The sequence below is a fragment of the Pygoscelis adeliae genome, unplaced genomic scaffold, assembly GCF_000699105.1.
Source record: "Pygoscelis adeliae isolate BGI_AS28 unplaced genomic scaffold, ASM69910v1 Scaffold88, whole genome shotgun sequence".
NCBI lineage: Eukaryota > Metazoa > Chordata > Aves > Sphenisciformes > Spheniscidae > Pygoscelis > Pygoscelis adeliae.
The window spans coordinates 303,205-330,719 of NW_008825616.1; the positions used below are offsets into that span (position 1 = coordinate 303,205).

Below are 27,515 nucleotides of genomic sequence, written 5' to 3' on the forward strand. Positions count from 1 at the left end.
GACAGGTTTTTGGTTTTTTTTTGTTTTAATATTTTGGGTCTCCGTCCCTCAGTGCCTTAGCCAAAAGTGGCAGATGACGCACATATCCCGAGGCAGGCCTGTGTGGAAGCACACTGAACTGGCTCAGCCCTGTCTCCCCATGGCACAGGTCCATGTGGGGCTTGTGCCCATGTCACCCCATGGCTCAGAGTCCATGGCAGGTCCTCAGGCTCAGAGATACACCTGGGAGGTGGCCAGGGGACAGAAGACATTGTACGTCATCTGTCCTAGGAGGACAGGAGGAGGCTCAGCCTCCACTAGCTAGCATAAAACTTAAAGTTAACATTTTTACAGGGGAAAAAAGGGAATTTGGAGTTTTTACACATAAAGAGTGGTTCATTATTGCTGAAGAAAGTTTAGAATTTTATCATTTTTTTACATTTTCGTTTGCTAGGACTTTCCTTTGGACTATCAATCCTGCTAGCCATCTGTTACATGTTACACATGTAACAGCCACATGTTCCCACTGTCCAGAAACACTTGGCACGTCTACTGTTCACCCTGATGCTCCTTAGTCCCTAATCCAACTCTTGAAATGTGGCTTAGACACACATCTAAACAAATTGCATCTGGTTTATTTCAGCTGAGCAAGATATTGCTGAACCATGGTAGCAGATAACATGTTTGAACACTCCACTTGACAGCTAATTCCCTGATAACATATTTGAACACTCCACTTGACAGTTAATTGCCTGATCTTTCAGGGCATGGGCCAGGAATCAGAAGAAAGTTAAAACCAAGAAACAGTGAACATCCCTTCCAGCCTCTGGAAGTCTCCTTCTAATGAACATCTTCCGGTCTCTACAAGATGGGTGGACACTACTACTCTCCATACTCCTATCAACTCTTTCCTTTTTTCACAACATGCAGTTCAAGTTTTAGGCCCGCTGTACTGGTTCTTATGGCCATTTTTAGTAGCTGGAGCTACATTAGGATCAGCCCTTTGGCACAAAGACAAAGCTAGCGTTGGCCATGCTTGTGAGGGTGCAGGTTGGTTGGGAGAACAACGTAACCACTCACTGGCCATTTTGATAGGAGCTTCACTGGAAACTGCTGACTTTCGGCACTGCACTGTGAGGCACATGGCACTCACTAATAATCGTGCAGGCTGAAGAAAACTGTGAATTTAATAAAACTGAGACAGTAAAAATCAGCGAAGGGAAAAGGACAATGCTAAGCGGAATGGATGGGAGACCAAGGTCTTCCTGCTTCCAGAGTATGCTGGAGTGTGATCCAAGGTACTTATCTCTTCTGGGCTGGCTGCTTCCTGGGGAAGAGCTCATGAAGTCCATGCACAGGCAGGATCACATTTTCCACTCAAAGAGCCAGTTCTGGTGTGTGTCTCCATGCCAAATCCAAGCCTGTGCTGGAAGAATGATGCACAGAAACCTGCTCCTCCAAATCTCATTTCCCCTCTTGGGGGCAAGCAGTGGTGCTGGACTCACAGGTCCCTCCCATAGTGTGTCTTCTTCACTTGTGTTAATCCGTGTAGCCATTTCTAGCCTGCAATTGCCAAGTAAATGCATTAGGAGCGGGTAGCTGCAAGGTTAGAGAACAGCAGATATCAGCCCAAAATCAAGGTTCGGTGCTGATCCAGAATACCTCTCATCTCTTAAGACCCATGGATATCTCTGAAATTCAGATTTTTCCCTTTTTAAAATGTTGGTTGAATGAATATTAGAGGGGGAAAAAAGTAAGTTGCAGTGCTGAACTGTGGGAGAAATCGATGAATCTGTGATAAATCAACGCCCTCACTGAACTGAATGGGAATCTGCCAGTTTATACCAGGAAAAGAACTGGCCCATGAAATGCACTCAGCGATGAGATGGGTAAAAGAGGAGGAGAACCCAGGTAGCCATTGCACTGCAGGAAATTTCAAATGTGTTTTCCTCATTTCAAAACAAAACTGGAGGCTTTAAAGCCAGAGCGATGACGAGAGTTTTGAGTTTCAGTCAAGTGGGATTTGTCCAACGATTTTCATCAGTTTCTGTTGACCCGGATTTGAATCTTTGTAGCCTCACCTTGAATTCCAGGACAAAAGGAAATGTGGTTTGTGGCTTGTGCCCTGGCTGAAGAGTAAGGAGATGAGAATCCAAATCTTGGCTCTGCCACAGACTCTCCTTTGAGATCGGAGGTGAGGCGTTGAATATCCCTGTGCGTCAGCTCCCAAGAATGAGGACAGCAGCCCTACCAAGCTTTCCTGCCAGCTTACGTGATATTTCTTTCTATCTAAAAAATAAAAAAAAAAACAACAAGGTGTCCCAAATCTCACTGCTTCCAAAAACACAGATCATTGACTATTATGGACTGGAGCAAATCACAACACCGGGCTGCAATCACGCCCAGGCAGAGGCAGGATCCAAGCAGCCCTCTGCCAGGTGGTATCTGGCAACTTCTGATGAACAGGGAGACGCATGAGTCAAGGGTGATCGCAGGACAAGATTTGACAGCACTTAGTAGATGCATACACCCCTTGATGTGAAGTAGGGCTGCATGGGAGCAATGAGAGAAGGCAATGGGGGATAAGTCAGCTTGGGTTTTCAAAACATCAGATGTTTAGCAGGTAAAGCTCAATGCAGTACTGCTTACACCAACACCTTTCTTTCCTGGCACTGCTCCTTTCCCTGCAATGGCTTTCTTGTTTATGTGGTTGTGTGATGAACCAGATCAGGAAGCTGATCCAGCTGAAAAAGAAACCTCCTCCAAAAAGGCTCTTTCTCAGGTCAATCAGTTGCGCCATTGGCCCTGCCCGTACTTGCATGCTAAAGGGAATCTGAAATAGCAAATGAAGTCATGCTTTTTGGCGATAAGAAAACTGGCCTCTGTGTACACACACAGGTGCTTAGCACCTCTGTCACCATAACTGAGTTCTGCTCGGCCCTTGTTAGCCAAGCTGTCTCATCAAGGATGTAGGCTTATGCTGAAGTCATTCCTTCCTTTTGTCACAGAGATGCCCTGTAGGACCAGTTCAAGACATCACATGCAGTTAGGAGTCCATGGGACTCCATCTTCTCCTTGTCTGAGAGAAGAGTCATTACTGCCGCCTCTTCACACCTTCCGTCTGGCTGCCTCTGAGCTGGCGGAAAAACAGTGCTTCATTCAGTCTGGTTCAAATCCAGGTATGAACTCGAAGTGTTGATGAGACCAGGTTTGCAAGAATGGTCCTCAGAAGGCTCCTTGGAGAAGTAGAGGCTGTCTGCAGAAGTGCACACCCCCATTTCTCATGGCTTAGAGAGCCATGAGAGGGAAGTAGCCCTGTGTGCCCATAGCAATGGATGCGTCTCTCAAAGTCCTCTTCTGACTCCATCCACAAGCTATAACATTGAATGTTGAGGGGTGCAGGACAAAACCCCGGAGCGGAGATGTGAAAGCCAGACCTCAGGCTGCACAGCGGTCTTCACTTGTTGCAGAACTTGCGTAAGTATCCAGTAGAAAGCAGCTCTAAAACAGCCATGGGGCCAAAGAGCTCTTTTCCTATGACCTCTGTGGTTAAGAGTTTCCCTGGAGAGATGGGACTCTCAAGTCCAAAGCCACTCCTTGTTGACTTGGGCCAGGGATTTTAAGGAGGAACTGTTTCCTTTCCCAAACATTCTACACCACTAGGCTTTCTGCAGGGTTGTCCCACAGTTAGAGTTGCTCCATGCTGAAGGCTGCTACAATGGTCCCAGAAGGATACTGGCTCTACAAGCAGATCATCAGGTTGGGCAGCTGAGATCCAGCTCTTGCACCAGTGCTTTTTGGTACTTTCAGACATAGTGAAGCAGAACTAATGGAAGAGATTTCAATCTCCTTTTTCACCTTTGACACGCTAGGCAGGAAAGCATTGTTTCTGGGAAGTAATAACATAGATTTAGATTCCTTCAAGCAGAGCTGAATGTGAATCTTTTCCCCCACCACAAACAACTATGTAAGAAAGGCTGAAGAAGTCTCATCCTTTGATGACTGTATGATGTGCTTTCCTTATGATCTCTCCAAAACTGCTGCTTCATGTGGGCTTGTTCTTTTTCCTTCTTTAGAATGACAAACCAAGCACAGATTTGAACATGCAAGATAACTGGAAACACCACGCAAAAAAAAAAAAAAGAAGAAAAAGAGAGAGACAACATGCAAAGCTCCTCTTCTTTTCCAATGTAAGAGATAGATGAATTACCCAGACTTCCCCTTCTCTCCTTGTCCAGCTCTGTACCTGCTGCATTGTAGTTAGGCCCTCACCAGTCTTTGATAATGGAGCCTTGAAGGCTACGGGGAGGAAACAATCCCCCCAACGAGCCTCAATGCTGTTGGCTTGTGATCGTAGATCCCCTGGGCAGGGCTAATCATAGAAATGTTTGTTGGAACGGACCTCTGAACATCTCTTGTCCAACCTTCAGCCTTCAAAACCAGCAAGAGGTCAGGTCAGTCATGCCCTTGTCTAGCCAAGTCTTGAAAACGTCTGAAGATGGACATCCCACCGCACGTTCAGGTAAGATATCTTAATGCTAGGCTACCCTCCTAGGGATCACACCATCATCATCAATAACCATATCATACTGCAGCGTAAGTGTTAAGTGGTCCATCTAAATCAGCAATCCTAGGTTTAGTCTGTGATCAACATCTGGAGACAGGTGAGAGGCAGATGCCACCCCAAAAGATGCTCTTCTCTGTCCACGAACTCTAGAAGGAGCTCAGATGTTCAAGGTCATCAGTAATACACCTCTGCTGCACACGACTGTCACCAACACTGTGACAACTTTGGCTCAAATTCAAAATGGCCCCAGTGACCAAGATTTTTGCTTTATGGGTGACTTCTTCAGCTGAAGTTCACTGTGCCACTGTCATTTACATCAGGTGAAACCGTACTCCCTTACCCCCTTTTGCAAGGCAGATCGTCTGGCCTTGAAGTCCTCCAGGATGCCATGGAGTAGCTCTGCTTTATTACAGACAGAGAGGGCGCATTATGCAAACTTCCCAGGGTCGCATGTACGATTCTTATGGCCGTTTGTCGACCACATGGGGCAGTTTCTCCCATTTAGAAGACTTCCAGAAACTAAATGTAACACAGGTAGCTTGAACCAGGAGTGTATGCTGCCTCCTGCATTGCATACCTTGAGCCTGGGATGATTTGTTTCTTTTTGTGGTCACTTTCATGGTTGTTGGGGTTTTTTTTTTGTTTTATTTTCTTGGGTTTTTTTTAATATATATTTTAAAGGGGCTAAACTGTGCATGTTCCCTTTTGCCCTTTGAATACTAGCCAGATCAATAAATCATTTCAGGCCAAGGGGTGCACTGCTCCCTGTGATCTGTAAACATACTTCTCAGTGGGGCTTGCCCCACCTCTAATATAAAATACGTCTGTTCTACACCGGCAGAAGCAGCCTTCGGAGAGGGACCTATTCATCACACTACTGAAAAGAAAAACAAAATACAGGGGCAGGGGTTGAGTCTCCAGCCTTGCTTTCAGGAGGCACTGGGAGCCGTCAAGACAGGGAGGAGCATGCCTGGCTGCCACGGGGGAGAACTTGCAAAGGGACGAGGTCCTTTGTGCATCTGATGTGGGGACCATCAGTCTGCATTGCCAGCAGGTAGACTCTGGTCTACCTGCTGGCAAGGTATATACAGCAGGTATACATATAGTGGCATATCAACACTATGGGCTGCCATTATCAAACAGAGGGTCAAATGGACCTGGGCACAGCTCTCTGCAGAGTCACTTGTTTTCCTTCCAGGAGAGGCTAGGTCTCGCAGTGCCAAAATAGAATCATAGAATCATTAAGGTTGGAAAAGACCTCTAAGATCATCGAGTCCAATCGTCAACCCAACACCACCATGCCCACTAAACCATGTCCCGAAGCGCCTCATCTACACGTCTTTTAAATACTTCCAGGGATGGTGACTCAACCCCTTCCCTGGGCAGCCTGTTCCAATGTTTAACCACTCAATACAAATGCATCATGAGGGACAACTCTGTCCTACAGCTCTAAAAATCCAGAGACAAGACAAATAGGGGACCTGGCAGGGTGGTAACACAACCCAAGTCCTCCATGGCTGTTAGAATAGTCCTCCTGCCACCCAAGTGGGTGCTTCTCAGAAATACTCTGTGTGATATCACAGGAGACTGCCTGAAGGCTTGGGGTGACCACCCAGGATTTATATTGCTCCAAGTCACAACCACTTTGCCCCCATAAATATTGTCTGCAAGCGGGGGCTGGTGCATCTTAATTGTGAAGACCATGTTGCCCTTCCCAGGCTTTTTCTTTTGAATCTGTAGTGAGGGAAGAGGCAATGGGATGAGGTCCTCCATCTGACTGAGAAGGGCACAGTCCCATACGTCCTTGGGTGATTAGCACAAATGGAAACCAGGCCCCGGTTTCCGTATCATCAAAGGAGGAAAGGACTGGACCTAACCACTTTTCACCCTGGGCTCTGAAGCCTTTATGCAAAAACTGCGCTTCTGAGCCTTAGCCAAGCAATTAATTGCATTAAAGCTAACACAGTGCAGATTACAGCCTTCTGTTCTGTCACCCCTCACCCCACAACAGGATCGAAAACTATCCACCTCCTTCGACTCCTGCAGCATGAAGGAGCAGACACACTGCAAAATGGAGATTGAGTTAGTCTGTTCACAAATACCCCGTACCATTATCATTTAATGTGTCCAAGGGCATCTGTAGTCTAAAAATCTGTGGATGGGACCTCTTCTGCCAAGTGGGAAGATCTTTTCCAAATTGCAAAATCCTCTGCCTGCAACCATCGACTCTTTAGGCCATCTCAGAGATGGTCTGGCAACTCGCTGCCTTGTTTGTGAAGTGCTAGAGTGATTTTCTGGGGTGTTACAGATGTGCTGCCACTGGAGGTTCTTTCACAGCATCTTAAGAAAACATTTCTTGCGAAAGGTTAAATCAGAATTCATTTTGTCTTTGGATTAGTGGACTTCTTGCAGATTAATTTGATCTAACTACCTATTGCTAATGATTGCCTTGAGTCTTTAAAGCCTTGAATATATTGCTGTGAGTATTGACATCAAGATGATTCCTCCTCCTGGCTGTACTATTTGGGATTGGACAGAGATTTGCTATAGAGGATGGAGCAGTGAGCCTGAGTTTTATTGCCCGAGCAGCTCAGAATAGCTTTTTCCACAGCCAGGACTTGGTTCCATGAGATATCTAAATGACAAAGTGTTAGATTTCTTTCTGTTCCAGTCAATGGCAGAGCTAATGCTGGCCTCAGTCGCAGAACCAGGTCTCAAAACAGGACCAAGGGCATGTTTGCAAAGCCCTGTGATTTTATTCCTTTGTTCTACCAAACTGACCATGGTAAAGAGCCCAAAGTCTGTTTATCAGTCATACGCATCTCCCCAACCCTACCAACACTGCTGGTGACAATTAAGGAGAGAGATCAATACTAAATGCTGACAGTCTCATAGAGAAGTGTTAGAAAATAGGGTGAGAGAGCAAGACCAGCTGGTTGATATCACCAGATCCCAAGGTAGGCAGATAGTCTATAGTACAACAGAAGGAAATGCCTTTGCACATGTGTTTTTTAATGAGGTGTTAATTGGGCATTGGGTGAACAGGACAAAGAAGCAACAGAGGATGTGGCTTGAGGTTTTGGCTGATGTAAAGCCAGAGGCCTGGAATAAAATGAAAGCTGGGCTTTTATGGCCTCTTGCTGTCATTTCCAACAGGAGAGGGACACCAGGTGGGAAGGCAACTCTGCTTTAAAATCACAGCTGGCTTTGGGTACCCTTCCCTCTGCTGCTGATGTCTCCAGGTACTCCCACAGTGCTGGCTGTGGGAATCGAGATCTCTGAGATGCAATGGTGAAGGTGGGAAGCATTCTGGCTTGTCCCCTTCTTGCAGCAATAGAGGGAGATGGGACAGGACGCCCACCCAGGACTAGCTGGGTGGATGCAGGGTGCCTCAGCATACAGCCCCAGTTGCCAATAATTAACACATGTGAAACTGATGAAAGAAACAAATGGGGGATGATTACTTTGCTACCCACATGAGAGAGCTTTCTCCCTTCCTTCTTCCTCCAGCCCTACATCTGGTAGCGATTTTGCAGCCCAAAATACAAAGGAAGTGGAAGAAAGAGGCTTAGCTGAGCTTGGGCCCATTTCAGGAGAATACATAGAGAGAGTATGTCAGAGGGAAACAGAGAAGGGGTCTTGGAAGGATGCTTTGTTTCCCATACCACTGGTGTCTTGCTGCAAAGGATCTTGGGAGAAAGGATGGTTGATGCTATCTCCCATGCTTTGCCTGGTGATGTTGTCTCCTGTGTGTTGCCTGGGCTTTGGGTATAGTGATAAGGGCTGTAAGCCCACGACCATGACTCTTGCATCCTCCTGACCCCTTGGCACCTGGAGTTCTGGAGCAGGAGAAAGAGGCTGTGACAACTTTGCTTTCTAACACCTTGCGCTGAAAGATCTTCCCCATAGCCTAACCTGAAAAACCAATGTGTGGGGCCTTCTTCAGCTGCCTCCCTCACATGCTCTGAGCTCTGCCTGTGGGACTGAGGGGAAGGGCTGGGGTTGAGCAGAGAGGGGCCCAGCCCCAGCCACGCAGTCTGGGTTGCTGTGGGAACACTCACCATGCACCTTGGGCACCTTGGCTTTCAGGTGTCGTTCGCACTTAGCTTTGGCTTTTAGCAGTAGGAAGATCTGCTCCTCTTTGGTGATGACATCATCAGCATCCACCTGCAGCGATGGGGAGAAATGAGGTTAAACCTCAGCATGCGAAGAGCAGCAGGACACAAACTTCCTAGATAACGCAGGTGATCTGAATGCAAAATCTCCTTTGCCTCAGCAGTTTCCTCCACCAGCCTTGCTCTGCGTATCTCAGTTGGCTCAGCTATTAGTGTCCCAAGCAACACCCCTTACAAGGTGCCTCATGGAATCACCTGCATACGTGGCAAAGGAAGCGCGCACTGCAATTGCTCACATCATACACATGCACACACAGGAAGGTAACAATTTCTGGAGTGGCGTGCCCCAGCTTGCAGGGATGAGGCTACTATCCAAGAGGAAAAAAAAAATCCTAGTGAATAATATTGTACCAAGGACTCCTCTCCTCTTAAGGATTGCAACCTGCCATCATCAATGCAGTGCTATTTCCATCTCTGCGTGCAGGCCTTTAGCCACATTAGCATCAGGCTCTATAAACATCCCACCTAAATCCAAGAACATGTGGAGAGGGGGCTGCCTTAGGCAGGGCTGTGAGCTGACAGCATCTGCCCCCCAAAGACTGAAGGCTCAGGGAAAAGAGTCTGTGAGCATCATCCTGGGAAGATTAGATTTCTCCTCCTGTAAGGCCTCCAGAGGTCAAGGGACAAGAAGAGGGGGGACAGGGAGGGTGCTTTACCCAGGGCCTGTTTTACCCTCCTCTGTTTGCTGCTTACTGATATATGGTGATACTCAGCCCTCAAAGGCACTTGCTGGTCATAAAAAAAAATAATCTTGCTTCATGAAGCTGGCACGTTCCCGTCAGGCATGGCTGGCCTTGGGAAGCTGCGGGTACAACCGTGGGGAATGCTTGTTCTACGAATGCTTTGGTTGTTATAGCGTATAGAGCTTTGATCTAATGCAATACGGCTGCTTTAATTTTCTGCCGTGCCTCTTGGGTACTTAGCTCGTGTGTCCTGCTCAGACACCCAGGACCCGTCCCACTGCCAGATAAAGTCTGAGATTAGGAAGAACTTTCTCCCAGGTCAGTTTGGCAGGAATGGATGGAAATTTCACTGTACCTATGCCAGCTACGCTGGGGTGATACTGTCTTTGTTCTTTCTGGCTTTTTTTCCCTAAAAGAACAGTATACTTAACCTTCTACATTCATTTTCTGCCCTAGATTTGAATGGGTGGTGCAGATCGTACCCTGTAGGTGCTTTGTGGTTTGCAGCATAGAAGGGGGTGAGGAAAGTTGTGGACTATGTCCATCTACTGGCGAGCCTCCCTTACAGGCTCTGACCTGCAGCATCTGACCACCCTTGTGAAACCTTTGAGGTTTGGGTCCATCCTTGCTACTCTGCCAGTCATGGCAGAAGAGTCTCTGGGAGGTCGGGACTGGGAGGGATCCTCATCCACAAGATCACCCCAAAGCTGGTTCAAAGCGCAGAAGAGCCACGTGTAACACCTTATAGGGCTCCTGAATTAAGGATGTTGGTAAGGCACTAGCCTGAGAGAATTAAGTGATGTAGTAAGTTGGGGTAAATCACTGCTCTTCTCATTGCCTCTGTTTCCCTAATATTTGTCTGTCTTGATTAATCAGACTATAAATGCAATGAGAGCAGATGTCGCCTCTCTCTGGATTTGTACAGAACTTCGCACGCCCTCACTCGTAAAAGCATAATGTAAGCAAGAAGGGCTGCAGTACTGTTTTATACGAAGCAACATCTTTTTTTTTTTTTACTTATATTGACTGTGCTGGTGAGACAGGCCACTGTAAACCTGTAATCCAAAACCTAGGGTAGCGCTCCACATCCTGGTGGATGGAGCAGACCTAAACCTCAATGCATGGTACAGGCAGGCAAATGGAAGAATACAAAACCTTGTGAAGCCAGTAGCGATCTGCAGATGAGAAGGAAACCTGTCGATAGGTTGCAGAGCCTGCCCGTGGAGGTGGCTGCTCATTTCAATCCCTCTGAAGCAGAGACTGGAGGGGGATTATGACATTTCGTTGTACTCCCCAAACCCACTGCTATTCAGAATTAACATTCCTTCACTATTTTAAGTTAATTCATTTTGGAAAGCAAGTAAGATAAACCAGCTGACGGCCAGTCAGTTCTCGAGCAAGACTTACTACAAATGACATAATAAGGGTTAATGAAATCTAGCTTAGAAGTAAACTCAGATTCAATTTCCCAGTGTGCTCCTATGGAGAGGAACGGTGGATGTTTGACAGCTGGTGTGGTAACGGACATGCGGATGGATAGCTAGATCTGATAAGGGGATTCTGAGTAAATCAGAAGTTAATTTTTCATGTCCTTGGAAAAAATCCGCGCTAAAAATCCTTCAGAAGTGGGAGTTGGTTTCAAAACCATGTTAACGTTAATGCAAATCTAAGCCATCCCTTTCCAGATGTTTGGCCTGTCCACATTTAAGGCAACATCCCGCATTTCAACTCTTCCATTGGAAACACAAAACCTCTGGGTCAAATCCAGCTGTCATTTATATCTGCGCAAACCCTGAGTGATTCCATCAAAGCTGGAGGAGTTAGTCTGGATTTATAGTGGCCAGAGTAGAATCTGATCTCAGGCATTTCAAATGATTCATCCCTTGCACACTTAGTCCTCAGGCTCCTTTAGTGTGCTCTGAGGGCAGCTCCCAGCCAGAGGGACCTATGCTCCCCAGGCCAGGCACAGAAAATAAATTTTACTTCCCAGAAAGGGAGATAAATCACCGAGCACTGTGCCCAGAGCTGGGCAGAATAGCTGGGGCAGAGCCCTGAACTCAGCCCAGGTTTTCAGCTTTCCTGAGCCCTGGTTACCAGTCTTACATTTCCAAAACCTGCCAGACCCTTAAAAAAACCCCAACAACTCCCCATTCTCTCCCCTCCCCCAAAACTGGTTTAAATGCTGAGAGATATGTTTAGGACATGTCTTTCTGTGTTTCTCCTTGGTCAAGGAGGCTGAAACGTGTATGTAAACTCATATATGAATAAGAATAGAGATTTTCATTAAATTCTGTGACTTGAAAGAGACGCCTAGTCTCAAGAGACTTGTAGGAAAACTACGCAGTCTGGCAGTGCTGCTCCTTTGCTGCTGAATAACTCCCATTAAACACCTAAGTAAAACTGGGCTGATAGCTGGTGGTTCTGAACTTGTTGTTCCCTCCTGTCCCAACCCCGCTTTCCATCCCTTGCCTCCATCCCTTGTCAAACCCCTTGCTGAGACATTTCGATGTGTCAGCCAGGCTGAAAGCTCTCCAGGGACAAAGGATTGAGCAGTATGCTGGCAGATCAGGCACTGAAATGGCTCAGCTTTGGGTTCAAGGGACAGTAGGTAGGACAGGGCGGACACCCACAGCTGGAAACCGTAGAGCAGCTTTGGACCTGTCAGCTGCTGGAGCACTTTTAACTGTTCAATACCACTTTTTCTTATGCATCCGATTTTCTTGCTCTGGATCTTCTGATCTTAAGACAGTGCTGCCCTACTCATCTTTCCATCCTGGCTGTCAAAGGTTAAAAGAAATCCACAGGAACATTTTATTTGCAGCACAGATGCACTCATGGTATTAGACACGTTTGGATCTGGCTTGGCAAAACGTTCTCTTAGACAAACAATCTCCACACCTGATCCAAAAATTCTGTGGGACGGCCTTGCTAAGATCATTAGCAGTTGCGTATGCCAACTTCGTGGGATCTGAATATCCTCAGGCAGCGAAATAAGCGGCTTCATTTTCAGAAGTGCTGAGGTATGGGCTGCAGGAGTTCACAGCAGGTGGGAGCTGCTGCTGGTGAAGCAGCCACTGCTTTGGAGTGGATTTGGATCCCTTGGGTGGGGAGACAGATGGGGCTGGAGATACTGGTGTGAGAGGTGTCTGCAAGATACTGGGTGGTGCAGAGAAAGGGGGCTAATTAGTGACAATTTTGCAGAATTTGAGACCTGGGAGGCACAAGATGAAGGGAACAAAGTCTAACAGAAACAGGACAATGCATGTAAGCAAATCACATCAGTGGATTCAAAATAGGATTAGACAAATTAATAAAGGACAAATCCATCAGTAGCTGTTAAACACCGTAGCCTATTTCTGATGCAGGAAGGTCTGCACTCAGCACATTTCTGATGCAGGAAGGTCTTAAACTGCTGATCACCAAAAGCTGGAAGGTGACAACCATAAGAGCTGTCTCTTTCTCTAAACATCCTAAACTGGCAGCTCCTGGAGACGGTCTGTTAGGACAGAAGGTTGACTGTTCATGAATAAGCCTATTTTCATATATATATCTATAGGCTCTCTATTTTTCTGCTGAGCATCCAGGAACATATGTGTACATTCAGGGTATGGTCCAGTTTGACATGCTCAACACAATCTACTCTGTGTATTCCCTGAACCTGCTCTTCAGGACTATGAAAAGATAGATAAGAGGTGCTAGAAGCGCTTCATCCAGGTGAGCACCGCAGCCACAACTCACCAAGATGTGCACATTCAACGTGTCACTCATCTTTTACCAAGAACCTCTGCTATGAGCCCACGCATTTGCAGCCCAACACCTCTCATCCCGCAGACGCTCATTAGCCAACGGAAAGGAACAAACATCATATGTGCTTGCCAGCATAATACCTGCCTTGCTGGCCAACTGGGGACAGCCAGGATGAGATTTACCAATCTGAGGTATTCATCCAGAGCTCCCCTTATAGTCACTGAGTATTTAGATACACAGATCAGCTGAAATTCATTCCATCCTCACACCACCACCTAAAATAAATCAGATCAGCTGTGGGGATTTTTTTTTTTTCCTTTTTTTTTTTCCTTTGGGCAGCTGGCGACTGCAGTAATTGCTCATGTTAGCAGCACTGAGAAGATCTGTGGAGTTTAGGAGCAGAGCTTTTGCTGGCATGAGCTCTGGCGGCAAGAGAAGCATCTGAGGGAAGTCAGAAATAGTGTCACAGACAGGTACGTCTCCCAAATCCAACTATTTGGAAGTATGAGGTCATCGTGCCCCTGCAGAATTTAATCACTCTAAAAGAGCTGACAGCAAATCCCTTTTCATGAGCCCTCCCTAACTTGCTTCAGCATAAATTCCTGCACTAAGCTTACTTGGCATCAAATTTATACAAGCTCAAGGGATGCAGACAGCCTGGGCACTACACAGGTAGGTGCAGAAGAACAGATTTGCCCTTCACTGCTGTTACAGACTAGGTGCAGCTGGAAGGGATGGGGCCTTCTCCCTGGCCTCCCCAGTTTTGCAACTCTTCCTCAATGTTTATCACCTCTCGGCTTCCCAGCACTGTTTTTCGCCAGGGGGGGGAAAAAAAAAAGTTCCTTGTGGGGAAAAGATCTAGGAATGTTTTGGTTTTTTTTTCTCCCCCTTGTTCAGAGAAAGCAGAAATACAAAGCAGGAGGCAGGCCAAGCAGGGAAGGGTGAAATGACAATGCTATCCAGAGGCTGTTAAATCAGTTTTGGTTCAGCTTTTTTTCCCCCTTTTCCCTTGCCCCCAGAGGAGGCCGTGGGGCAATTATGATAATGTTTTCTGGTATTTCCATTTCATTGGCTGATCTCCCAGCCACTAAAGTAAACCCCAAACCTCAACGGGGAGGTCATATTCATCCTTGTTTATGGGACTCATTTTCAGAAATAACACTATCCTTTTTGTGAAACTTCCCTGGCAGCAGCTCAAAAAATAGCTAAAGGCAAACAGATTCCTTGGTCAGGGTCGAGAGCACCACAGCCACTCGATGGGTCCAAGGCAAGGGACTGCTGGTGATCACCATCTTGGACAGCAGTAGACCAGGTAATCGCTGGTGTGAAGCAGAAAGGGGGTGCGGGCAGGAGGGGGCTCAGGAGAAAGAAGGGAAGAAGGGAAATGTGAAAATGAAAGCATCGGTGCTGGTGTTATGGAGGGAAAAGTGAGGTGGGTCCCAAGGGTGTGGGAACGGGGTGGGACATAGGTGGAGCCAGCTGTGCAGGTCGCACCCCAAACCGGCACTGCTGGTTTTGGTGATCGCCTCTGGAAGGGTGGTCATAGTGCTGCCTTTTCGTGAGGAGTGAACCTGGTGGACTGGGGTGGGGACACAAGAGACCAACAGTTAGTCAGCTTTGGGGAGCGTGACAAAACTTTTCTAAGGTTTTCCTTCAACAGTGCCTTAGGCGAGCTGGGTGAAGGGTCTAACTGAAACACCAAACCAAGCAATATAAGGTCATAACCCAAGTCCTTTTCCTGCAACAGAGTCTGCAGTTGAGCTGAGGGCATGAGCGGGAAGGAAATTAAATTCGAGCTTCATTCCAGCCTTGCTGATGGAGCAACCCCTCTCCTAAACTCTGGAAGGCTCAAAATAGCTGTTAGAATTAGGAGATTAATCTAACAAAGTCTAATCTAACATCAGACCTGCAACTGTCATAGGTGAGCATATCTCTACTGATATCAGAGCATCAGGCTGGGCTGAAGACAATGTGGTATTGACGCTAGGCATGCAGACAAGGTGGCACAACTAAATAATGCCACAGAGTAGGAATTCAGCTGCCTTTGGCAGGAGCTGATGTAGTCTTCACCATGGGCTGAGACAAAACTGGGTCAGTCAGGAGCTCGTGGCGACGGGGAATTGCTCAGAAGCAGGAAAAGGTGGCAGGGTGGCGGTGGTTGGGAACGCGAGGCATTGCATGAGGTTGGTCCAGTAGTGGGGTGGCAACATGGGATGGTGTAGAATTGAGATCCTGACCCCTGTTTTTTATAAATGGAATTGGCTTCCTTTAGATGAGAGAGGATGGATTCTTTCGATTATTTTGTGATGGCGTTTAGATATCTAGTTTGTCTTCTCTGTTTTCCTGCACTTCTGCAAGCAAGTGTTTGTACAAACCCGGTATCTCCTGGCCACTGGGCCCTGCTGGTTTACTCAGGTCCATATGAACCCTGGCAAGTATGGAAGGACCAGGGATTTGTATGTGCTGTCTTGGACAAAATGTACCCTGTGCAATCTCTGTTACTAGGTCTGCTGCCAGTCCTACAGCAAAGTAGGATCTGCCAGGCTGCAACTCAAATGGTGATTAACTGTGCCCCGTGTCTGGCTGTATTTCACAGAAGAAATACAAGTATGCTTGCGATTTGCTGGATTTGCATGCTGGCTTTCGCAGTCACTCAGGACACCTGCTCCCTGGCAAGCAAAACTCCTTGCTGGGTTCAGAGGGAGATCGTGACGCCACCACTTGACTCTGGAAGCTGGCACTTCAGGCAAAACACATCCCTCACCCCCTAAAAGCTGCTCTGGACTTGTGCTTGGGCTGTGAGGGTCTGGCACTTCGTATTTCGGTGACGGCTTACAGCATCTCCCTCGTGGAGAGACAGGGCAGAGTAAATACAGATAAACGGTGTTTATTCTCTTCTAATTTGGGCGATGCTGGATTTGCCCACTGCCCAAATAATCTAATTCCCTTTCTTAATTTCCTGCTGCCTCTGTGTCTCTTACTCTCTGCCTGCCTGCACATTATCAGTGCCTTGGCATAAAAACCATACAAACCCACCACCAACAAAAAAAATCCATTGGGGGCAATTTGTTGCGAAGAGGAGTTAAGTGTGTGTGTGTGGGGGAGAGCAGGGAATGGTGCTTGTTCATCCCTGAGGGATTTGGTTTAACTGAATAGGCATTATTTCCAACATTAAGGGGAAAAAAAAAATGTGGTTTGAAATCTATTTCCTTTCAGGTTAATGCTGGAAAGATTTAAAAATAAATAAAGCCAAAGTGCCAGTTGGCCCAGCCAGAGATACAGTAGCAAAGGCAGCAGAGGCACGATCCACTGCCAGCAGCTAATCGCGAAAGCTATGGAGCTGCGGTTTGCTCAGGACACTGGAGTGGCAAAGAGGGTGGGGGGAGGAAGGTCGTTTCATAGCAGGAGACCCTGGACTCATGGACGGGCCAGGTCCAGGCACGAGAAAGCAGATTTGAAGCCCCCTCTGCTGCTGGGTCTGTAGCTCACGTGGGCTGCTGCAGCCGGACTGATGTCTCTTCCCCTCGGCCGGCTGCAGATGCTTTGCTCAGTGCATGCAAACTCGGGGTTGGGGGGGGGTAGGACAGCAGCAAAGCGTAAGTCTCGGTGGGGCTAAGCAGCAGATATACCCGCCTGTCGTGGGACCAGACGTGAGCCTCGCAAGAGCTCCTGTTCTTATCCCTGAGCTCTGCTGTGCCCCCATGATGGACAAGCACCCATCCCTCTCTCCCCCTGCCATATATCACCCATAGTGATGTTGCAACGATAGCAGGAATTCAGAATTGAGAGCTCAGGCAGGTGGGTGCTGAGCTCAGCACTGTGCATTGCTGTCCCGCCACGTGAACCCGTGTGTGTGTGTCTGTCCCTCATCCCACCCCACTTACAGAGGACGGGAATCAACCTCATGAGATGTCTTACTGCTTTTAAAGACTGAGCTTATAAACACCAGAATGGGACAATCAAATCAAGAGGGTGTGAAGGCAGAAGGGTGACAGGAAGAGGAGACCCAAGAGGCACCCAGATGGTGGGGTGGGGTGGGGGAAAAGGAGTTGATGTGAAGGGGAAGGAAGAGCTGGTTGGATCCTGATGAAATAGGACTCTGGCCACAAGCTGTGGAAGCACTGAGAGATTAGCGCACAAGCTGCTCTGCCCTCTACCTGCTTTTCCCAGCCTCCCAGAGGGTAAATGAAGCTGGTGGTTTTGCCTTAATCCCTTGACCACATCACCCAAACCACCGCCTGCTCCAGAACAGCAGGATGTCTCTGCTCCGGCTAGCCAGGCTCGGGGACCTGCACTGCAGCTACAGAAAGCTGAATAACCTCACGCTGTGTTCAGGGCTGTCTCAGCGCTTCCCACGGCTTCCCTCACCAGGCTGGCTGGTCCCTGCTCTTCATCCTACCCTCACACCCCAATCTCCCATGTTTAGGAGATGTCTACACACTTTTTGAGGAGCTTGCCTTCCTGTTTCTCAGTGCCCCATTGCCCTGTAAGGAGAAGGACACACTCCTACCCTCAAGCATAAATCCATCCTCTCCGCCCATGTATAAGAGTCCATGTCTCAGCATGGTTCTCCCGTGACAGCTGTAATAAGAAAAACACCAGTGAATGGAAAGAGGGAATGTCGGCATGGAAAGATGCTGGGCAGGATTTGGACTGTCACATCTTGTCACTGTTTCTTGGGGAACAGGACAGGCTGAGCTGGTCTCCTGGATGCCCTTCCAATCCCATTTGCTCTCGCTTTGCCTTGGGGAAGCCTCATGCTTCAAGCAGCACAAGAAGCGTGGGCAGAAAATCTGCCTGGACAAAGCACAACTTGCAGACTCATGACAACTCCTGCCAAAGGATATTAACTGATTTGAACACAGATGTCCACTGCATTTATGACCATATGGCAAAAAAATTTCTTTGGGATGGAGTGATACCATGACAGCAGTAGAAGAGGACCTTTATCACCCTTGTCACTTCCAAACTCTTCAAGCTGATTACCTGTATGGATCTCCTTCCTTAGCCATCCTGGCATGCTAATGCCTCTATTACTAAGTGATCTCATGATTTACAGTCAGCACATATCATTTGTCAAGGAGAACTGACATTTATGGTGCATTTCCCGGACCTGGAGTTTTAGAACCTCTGCCTCACCAAAACAATTGCCTGCTTTCCTGCTTTACACCCCTGGAGCAAATGAGGTGTAACTCAAGAGGCTGAGCTATGAAAAAAGATCCTTTCAAGCAAGGAGAAAAATTGCCACAACTGCTTATCAGTGCTGCCCGAGCAGAGGTGGTCTTCCCAGTGATTAGAAGATGGGGCTGGTGTAGAGAGGTCAGCAGTGATCAGTACTGATTTGAGTTATATTCTTGGATCATAAATAACACACATCACACTCCGCACTTGTGCAACAGGTTTACTGTAGTCAGGAATGATTAATCCCAACTTAAAACTAATGTCTAAAATATTCAGATGAATCACACCCTGAAACTGCCAGTTCTCCCCTCTGACTACAGTGGTTCCAGAGAAGGACTTGCTCAGCTCAGATCTCTCATGTGAGATGAGACAAACCCTAGCCTGAACGTCTCAGCTGGGTGTCCAAGCTTGAGATCAACACAACCCAAGGACTGTCCTCTTTGTCTATACCAAGGCGGGGGCTGCAGGCTTAAACCCAGGCTAGAAAAGCAGTTCTGTGCTCTCTGAGCTGCCAGAGGGATGCAAGATTGCTCCTTGGTGCCTACTTGGCAGCTGAACATGATGCCTGACCCTCCTGTGACTTGGGGTCCCCTTGTTTGTTGGTGATGGAGCCCTGTATCTGTGCCCCACTGGTTGAAATATCGGGAGGACCACAAAAGAAAGCAGAGGCCACTCTGACATTAGGTTTTGATTTGTCTTGGCTCACACCCGTACCTTTCTCTCGTCTTCAAGAGATGATACAAAGAAGTGTGCTCTAAGACCCCCCCATTTCTCAGCGTGTGAGCCTAGCTACCATGCTGGCTTCTCTCTTTCTCTTTTCCCCTCATTCTTTGAAAGCAGATGGTTTGTTTTGGTTTCACACCTTGCTGTCTACAATGATTGTTTCACCACTGTGAGGGCTATGAGGTTTGATTTCTGCCATTCCTTTTTCCTTTTACATTTGCAAAACAAGAGTCCAAAAGGCCATGGAAGGGGTTCTCTTGTGAAAATGGACACCTCTTTTCTCCTTCCCATGCTCCTACCACAGATGCAAGGAGGATCATCTGAGTACAGACCCTGCGGTCCTTAAATTGTTTAAGGAAAGTCTCTTGCAGTTATGTGACAGAAAATGTCACTTGGACAGAGCAACAGACGGGATGCATTTTTCTTGATTCTTCATGGGAAAGTCCAACTCCTTCCCCTTTGTCTCCCCAGTTCTCTTGCACCTCTCAAAAACAACTCCCTCTTTTAGTTTTCTCTCCTGGTTCTCAAAGCTTTAGGCACCGATTTTTTTTTAAAGCCTTTCTAGGAATAACCCTCCCTGGACGAGGGAGTTGGAGTTCAGTCTTTTACTCAAGTACTCAGAGTTGTCCTCAGACAAGACAGATGGTTGCAGTCAGCTGGGCCAAGGATGCAAACAGAGCTGTCTTAACGCACTCTGACACATATTCCCTTGTTATCCTCCCACGGTGGAAAGTACTTAGAAGAAGTGCAGGAGAAAGATCTATATCAAATCATGAGATTAAAGCTCTAGAAAAAGAGTACTTTTAACTTTTATTTCTCATACCTGCAGCAAAAGAGCTGGGGGTTATGAAGCACAATATGCCCTGTGGGAGTGTGCTTGGGAGGAGGATGCCAGCAGCCTTTACTCAGCCCTCCAAACTGCACAGAAATGGGATTCTCTCCATTTCACAACTGACTACCGTTGCTTGTCTGAAACCAAGTCAATACCATTAATGCTGAAGAATGAAAGACTCCCACTGGAGTCTCTAACTGAAAGCCATTTAAGACAACAATTAAACAAAAGGTCTACGAGTAAACACCTGCTATTAAGTAGTAAGAATTAGTTACCTATCATTAAATAGTAATACTAGCAAAAAGCATTCTGGTGGCTTTGGTCCATGAGTACTAATAATTGGTGTGCCACTGTTACACCTCAGCAGTCTTTAGATGCTAAAAATTAGACAAAATTAGACAAAATACAGATTCATATACAGAAATAACAAATATTGTATATACCTGTCCAACCCCACACATACAAATATCTTTGTTTTTCTCTCAAATCAAGCCAAAACAAGCTTTTCCTATATTGCTTGTGAAATAATAATTAAAATGTTGACTATAACATCATTAAATTCCCCCCAGCTGCAGCTGTAGAGGGAAAATCTTATTCTCCCTATTATTTGCCACAAAAGTGACAAGAATCCCAATTTTTCTGAGCAGTGCAGAGGTAAGAAAATCAGATATCCCCAGCAAGCCACACTTTGTTTCCCCAGCAAGATGCATGGATGGTCCCGATGTCAGGCTGCTCTGGCTTTCCAGCCATGCCCAAAGGCACAGCCACTCTCCCTTGCCAAGAGCGTGCCAGAATTTGTGTTTCAGGATAAAGGTTCTGGATCCAGTGACTGATGGAAAGGTCTTGATAAGAACATCTCTGAGCTGCTCCACATTCCTTTACGGTAGAGCAGTGCCCCTACTACCCCCAACTGCTGGGAACTGAGGCATGGAGTGATAAGGGTTGGTGACATCTCACCTAACCCAAAGCATCTAAAATGCAGATGTGTCACTGGAACTTGACACTCAGGGCCTCTTCAGAAGAAGAGGAGAGAAATAAGCACTTTCAGGGAGCTGCTGTCCTGCTCTGCATTAGGACTTTGACACCAGGATGAGATGAATCATGCTCTGGACTCTGCTAGTTGTATTGGTTATGTTTCTACTGACTGTACAAGAAGCCTCAGGTGAATTTGGCCTAAAAAAGCTGATCTATGTCCCCTGTAAGTCACATCAGTCCCCGCTTTACTGTCTGCCACCAGTCATCGTGCAAGTACCATGCAGCATGCGAGGGTTTGAGCCTGGACCTTTAACAGTGCAGACACCTCTCCTCTCCTGACCCCCTCCCTGCCAGGGCTGGATGAAGCTCACCAAGCAGCGCTGAGTTCTCTTCCATAATGCCCAGATTAGTGGGCTAAATCAACCTGACCAGTGTGGTGTTACTGGCAATGGCAGGTGGCACATGGCCCTCCGCACTGTACCCATCCTACAGGACCGATGGCATCCAGACTGGATCTGGAGACCAGTTAATAACCTCATGGAGGAGTGTGGTGGGTCAGGTCTCATCCTCTGTACAACCTCCCCGCTCGTTTCCGCTGATGATGATGCTCTGGAGCTGACAGTGTGGCCAGCACCGCAGTGTCATTTCGCGAAGGTAAAATTATTCTGCTTTCAGTAACAATGGTTGTCACTCACAGCGCAGTCTGGAGGAGGGATTTGGGTTCACCTGTCTCACCTGCTTCAACCACCAATTTTCCTTGTATATGTACAGCAGCTACCATCGTGGGTTGCCATCTACAAGAGATCCTTTAAGGGCAATTTCAGTACTACTGTCAGTGAGTGATGGTAGCGTTGCACTCATCTTTCCAAGGCTCCCAAGCTTGCAGAAGAATAAAGAGAGGACAGAGCATCCCAAGCAGTCAGATCCCTCTCCTGATGCCAAATGCTTTGAGGTTCAAGGAGTGAGTTGATGCCATAGTTCATCTGAGGTGACTATGCTGAAAGGCAGTATTCGGTCCCCCATCCCCTGCATTGTACCTAGCGACTGCATGCCATGGGGTGCGTTAGATCAGCAGTCTGCTCTGATGGAAAGATCTTGTTTTTGGGGAAGGGACTGGTTATTTTCTTGTCAGAGCATAAGTTCTAACAATTCAGGTTGGAAGGGACCTCAGGACCTCAACTAGTCCAAGCTACTGCTGAAGGCAGGGTAAACAATGAGATTGGATAACCAGACTTTATGCAGTCAGGTCTTCAAATGAATTACACTGCACGCACACAATGCAGAAGAGGGGGTAGGAAGAGGGTGGGCAGGGAGATAACCCCTTCAGCATCAGCCTGTGGTCATGTCCAGTTACATGTGCTGAACCCTTCAGATGACTGACCTGGAAGAGATGGTGTTACTGTCTAGGAAAACCAGACCCTTCTGCTACTGGGGTCCAGTTAGGGAATTCCCTTCTTCCTGCCTCAGTTTCCCCCCTGTAGGTTTGTGATGATGATATTGGTCAGCCATATGGGGCCTAGTGGAGTTCACATGGCTGATAAATACAATATCACAAGTATGCTTGACTAATGCGATCTCCTGGAAGCAGCGTGCAGGGCTGCTGTCCCTGTTACCCAAGCAGCAGTGACAAAGCTGTCACACGGAGTTGAAAAAGAAGTGAAGAGCCAACACGTACTCCAGTTTCTGAGCCTCCCCCTTGCTCCTCCTCTCACTTGATTCTTGCCATGTTTATCTCAATTGCTTAACCATTTTCTTCTAGCTCCTCTGCACTCACGACCCGCCATGGTATCAGGAGGCATAAATTGTCAACATCTCTCTTTTTTCTTAGTCCACAGCCATGAGAAGTGATATCTTTTTGTTATGATCAGAAGTTTTACTGCTTTCCTCTGAGGTCAGCAAGCGGCAGCCTCAGATTTAAGGGAGGACACCATGCTGCCTAGACCTGGGCAAAACAGACGAGAGCTCAGTGGTTGGCTGAGTCCCCTGGAGGTGTTATCTGGCAAAGAAGAGTTTCTGTGTGCACGTGTGTGTGTGGGACTTGCAAAAAATCTCTCAAGAGCTGGAGGCTGTGATACCCTCCTTCGCACCTGAGTCAGATCTGTCCTGAATCTGAAATCAGAGAGTGGGAATTTGTTAGCTACAGATCAATCAGGTACTTAAAAACCTTTGCTGGCTAAATAATGCTGGATGGTTTTAGGGTGTGGGGGTAGGGAGGAGAACACTGCTCTTACAGTGGGGCTGGTCCTCCTGGCTTGAAGTGAGAAATGCAGCCCAAAGCCAAAATAGCCCCTCGTCCCCAGTTTCAGCAGGTCCTAGCTGATTGACATCAGCCACGGGACCGATCAAGCTGGATTTCAGTGGTGAGGGATATAATGTTATGGGGGACAGAGAGTGCAATGAGCAGTGTGTGGGGCTGGGGGCTGCATTCCCCTGGGCTCAAAGTGCTGATGGTCAGGGACATACTGCTGTTACAGGTCCTTCAGAGGTGTCTGTACTGCAGTGAAAGGAGCCAAGCAGATGCAATAGCCTGTTTTCTTGGTGAGTCTTAGACCCCATGGATAAATCCTAGGGGTAGAAAAGCCCTTCATGCTCTCTGAGGGTGCCTATCAAAGCAATAGTTCAGGCACTAAAGCATTTTGCTGCAATCCTGACAAAACCCCAATGGTTACAGCTACCCAAGATGTAAGATTTGCAGGCAGGTCATGGAAGAAAACAGTGTATAAAGCCAACATCCCAGGGGACATGGTGTCTAAGTCCTCTACACCTGACCAGGGCTCTCACTGCTGGTCCCCCCCTTCTCCTCCCATGATGGCCCAGCTACATGACCCAAGTCCCCAGCAAGGGAGGCCGCAGTGCTGCATGTGCAGGAAAATAATACCAAAGGATTTGTCTCTTCAGGACAAGCAATTCCAGTTTCCAGAATAAATGTCCTTGTCCTTGTCACAGAAAACACTGGGACTTTGGACCAGTCCCAGAGGGAAACAAGGTGGACAGTAGCCCACTGGCGACGGCCAGCAGTAACCCCAAACTGCTATGCTTTTTGCTAAGCTATGAACAGAGTCCAAGGAAATACTTGTGAAACACCGGGGAGAGATTGGAGGCTGCTATCGCCCCCAACACCCTGTCCACAGTGCCGGTCCTGACTTGCAGCGATCCTGCTAACAACAGGATTGAATCCCCAAGGCCAGCTGAGCCGTCAGATGCCAACCGGAGCATGCTCTTTCGCATGCGTGATCCAAGCCATGGAACTATTTTAGCTGTGAGGTCAGGTCCCGCTTGAAAGACAGCCCTGACGACACAAAGTCCTCTCTTTTTTGAATACGTTCATCAAACAAACTCACCGTCAGGCATTTCAAGGCCCAGCTGTTGCTGGCTGCTGGGCTTGGCTTTCAGGTGGCGGTCAGACAGTGGTGTACCAGCTGCCTCCATCTTTTATGGATTCCCAGAGGTGGGAAGCAACCCTATTGGGATGCCACTTCAGCATCTCCTTAGCTGTAGATACAAGATCAGATTGCCTTTCTTGGTGCAACCACATGCATGTAAAGCAGCTAGGAAGCAACCTCTGCCAGCAAAGGACCTGAAACTCTGGATGTGAGGTGAATGGCCCTGGACGTGTTATAGGTTTACCAGCCCTGAGGTTGTCAGTCAATCCCAGCTGGAAAAGGGATTGTCAGTCAATCCGTTTCCAGCTCTGCTGTACAGGATCCTGACTCCCAAGCTTTGGACTTGCCACTGTTTTTTACGCTCTGAGATTTCAATTCGCTGATGAGATCGAATGGTTATTCCAGATACCTATGAGGGTTTCTCAAGACACAATTTTGAGTAGGCTGGTGCTCAACTCAAGGGAAAGGAAAGGCCCAGATGGAGATGTTTTGTGTAGCATCATCCTTGGCATGCCTCAACCAGAGCATCACCCTTGGATCACTGAAAAACTCAAGGCAGAGCTGAGGAGAGGGAAAGGAGGGAGGTTGATCTGGACAAAAGAGGTAGAGTGATGGAGAGAGCAGTGCCAGGCTGTAAGCTGTAAACTGAAGTACATCATGCTCTAGGGTCCACTGACTGCATGGACTAGATCTCCATATAAAGGTACTACACTGAGGACATCCTCCCTTCATCTGAATCCCCTTATATCCCACCTGCCCTTGCAGTCACGGCATATTTCTCATACTTCTCAAGCCTAGAATGGGCCGACATTGCCAGCCTGAAGGGAGAGAAGATGTGGAGGTGACTCCAAGTTCAGGCAGCCCATCAGGGCACTTAAAGAAGTAGGGCCAGGAGTTGGGAGCACATGCAGTGTCAGGCAGCTCCTGGCACTGACTGGCATAAGCATGACCCTGCATCGGCAGCTTCAGCTCCCTGGTTCAGCTGACGAGTCGCAGCTCAGCACCCGCAGGGCAGAGCGTTTGCCAAGAGGCAAAACAGCCTCAGCTGGGAGTTCAGAGTGATCTTGCCTTACTAATTTGGTATTGAACTCAGAAGATGTTCAGGTACCTACATACCTTTGCAAATCTAAGCTTTCTAGGTAACCACATCTGTATCGCTGGGAGTTTGAAAAGTGAGCGTAGGTGACAGCCTTTCTGCCTCAGTTTCCCCCATGCACAGCAAACCTTCTCACCTTTCTTTGCTTTATCTGTTTTGACTACCTCTAACTTTTTTATGTGCATATTTCTCACCGGGAGAGGGAGTGGTGGGAGGAAAGGAAAAGACAGATTTCAGAGCAGACAGCTACAATGAGCAGCAAGAAGCTGCAGAAGCATTAAGCTCTCTTCCACTGGTGTCAGGGGGAGCTCTGCTTGCAACGGGAATGAGGAAACAGCTCCTGCAGCCCGAACTGCTGATCCGCAGCCTTCGCATTGGCAAATCATCAGCCTTTTCGCTCAAAGGCTTGACTGAATTTCCAATGCAGCTGCTCCAGGCCATACTGTGACTGATTTCTTTTTTGCCCCTTTTTTTTTTCTTTTTCTCTCCCCCCCCCCCCTTCCAAAACAGCAAATCTTCATCTTACAGCAGGCTGCTGAGTGATCAGTGATCAAGCACAAGATCACACTGTGGCCCCATGCAGCCCATGAGTTTTGTGAAGGAGGCAAAGTCTTGGCACGTCTTCCCTGCTGCAGCTTGGAGACCTGGGACACCACACAGCCTTTAGGTCAGGCTAACCTGCCCCTTCCAGAGCCCTGTGTGCATTTTGCTCTCTCAGTGCCAGACATCCAGATGCGTCCAGCCTCCAGTCCCAGCAATTCCCCAGCCAGAGACACACACAGATGTAACAGAGACACAACATTGATCTAGCTTGGTGCAGCCCTCCGTTCTTCTCTCCTATCTGGGGAAGAAGACAGCTGGAAGCTAAATTCTTTCTTCCCATCTTTGATGTCCATAAAGGGGCTTGGTGGATGCTCCTGAGATGTTTCTGCTGCAAATGGTCCATCCCACATCCCTCGGACTGCTGCCCCAGTACTAGGATTTGGGATTTACTCGTGCCAGGTCACGTCTGCTTGGCGGGATGCTACCGCATACGGACTGCAGGGAGACAAGGAATTCATGCCCTGTACACGCTGTGTCAAGGCTGTGGGCCAGGCAGGTATGGGCTGAATGCCATCTCCCCCTCTGCACTGAGTGTGCCAGCAGCCACAGCTGAAGGCAGAGAAAACTCGGTGGCTCAGATAGCTCACAGCACAGCGGCAATATCTGTCTGCTCTGGGATGCACCTCCATGTACTCTCCTGTGTGGGACATGCTGAGCAGCATGTCCAGAAGCTGAGGTTGGGTACAAGTGACAGACGGCAACATGGGTTTAGGGCACATCAAGGACAGATGCCAGCATGGGTTTGGTCAGGAAAATAGTCCCTCAGCGGAGGTAGCTGCTTCAGTGGGGGTCAGGCTGCTGTGACTATCCTGTGTCCAGAAATGCACGTAAGTGGGATTCATATCACCTAAGTTTAGAGGTGATAAGCATTTCCCTGGTGCGAAGGATCACCTCCTGAAATAGATATCACCCAAATAATGCCTGTTTGTCTGCACTGGCTGTTGGCTATCCAGCTGTGTCTGAGCATCTCTGCAACCACGGGAAGGATATTGGTTATGGACATTGCCCAGGGCAGAATGTGTTCTTCCAGCCAAGTGGCAGAGACTCACGCTTAGGAAAGTTGCTATGGGTCTGCATGGGTGAATCAAACTGTTCTCTGTCCCTGAGGTGCATGGAACAATCCACATCCTCGCTGTCAAACTCTTGCACCCTTCTAAAAGAGGGTGGCTGCATCCAAACTGTCACATGGGAATGATGCCTGATGCACAATGACTCTGAGCTAGGGAGAGGGCTCTTTCACCCAGGTGAAAAGCATCCAAGGAACCATGCTCGGCAGGCAACTCAGGAGGACTACAAGGATGTCATGAGGTTATGCAGGGAGAAAATTAGAAGGGCCAAAGCCCAACTAGAACTTAATCTGGCTACTGCCATAAAAGACAATAAAAAATGTTTCTATAAATACATTAACAACAAAAAGAGGGCTAAGGAGAATCTTCATCCTTTATTGGATGCGGGGGGAAACATAGGCTACCCAGGGAAGTGGTTGAGTCCCCATCCCTGGAAGTATTTAAAAGACGTGTAGATGCAGCACTTAGGGACATGGTTTAGTGGGCATGGGGGTGTTGGGTTGA

The 27,515-nt window shown here is 47.8% G+C and overlaps 1 protein-coding gene across 1 annotated transcript in view; it reads right to left on the minus strand.

The window, feature by feature from the left end:
* The window catches only part of PTH1R (parathyroid hormone 1 receptor), a 124,699-nt gene that overhangs the window by 48,175 nt on the left and 49,009 nt on the right, over nucleotides 1-27,515 (minus strand). Inside the window, exon 2 of the mRNA XM_009333267.1 lies at nucleotides 8,608-8,713. Within this exon, the coding sequence (XP_009331542.1) occupies nucleotides 8,608-8,713 (106 nt within the window). The remainder of the gene's footprint in view (nucleotides 1-8,607; nucleotides 8,714-27,515) is intronic.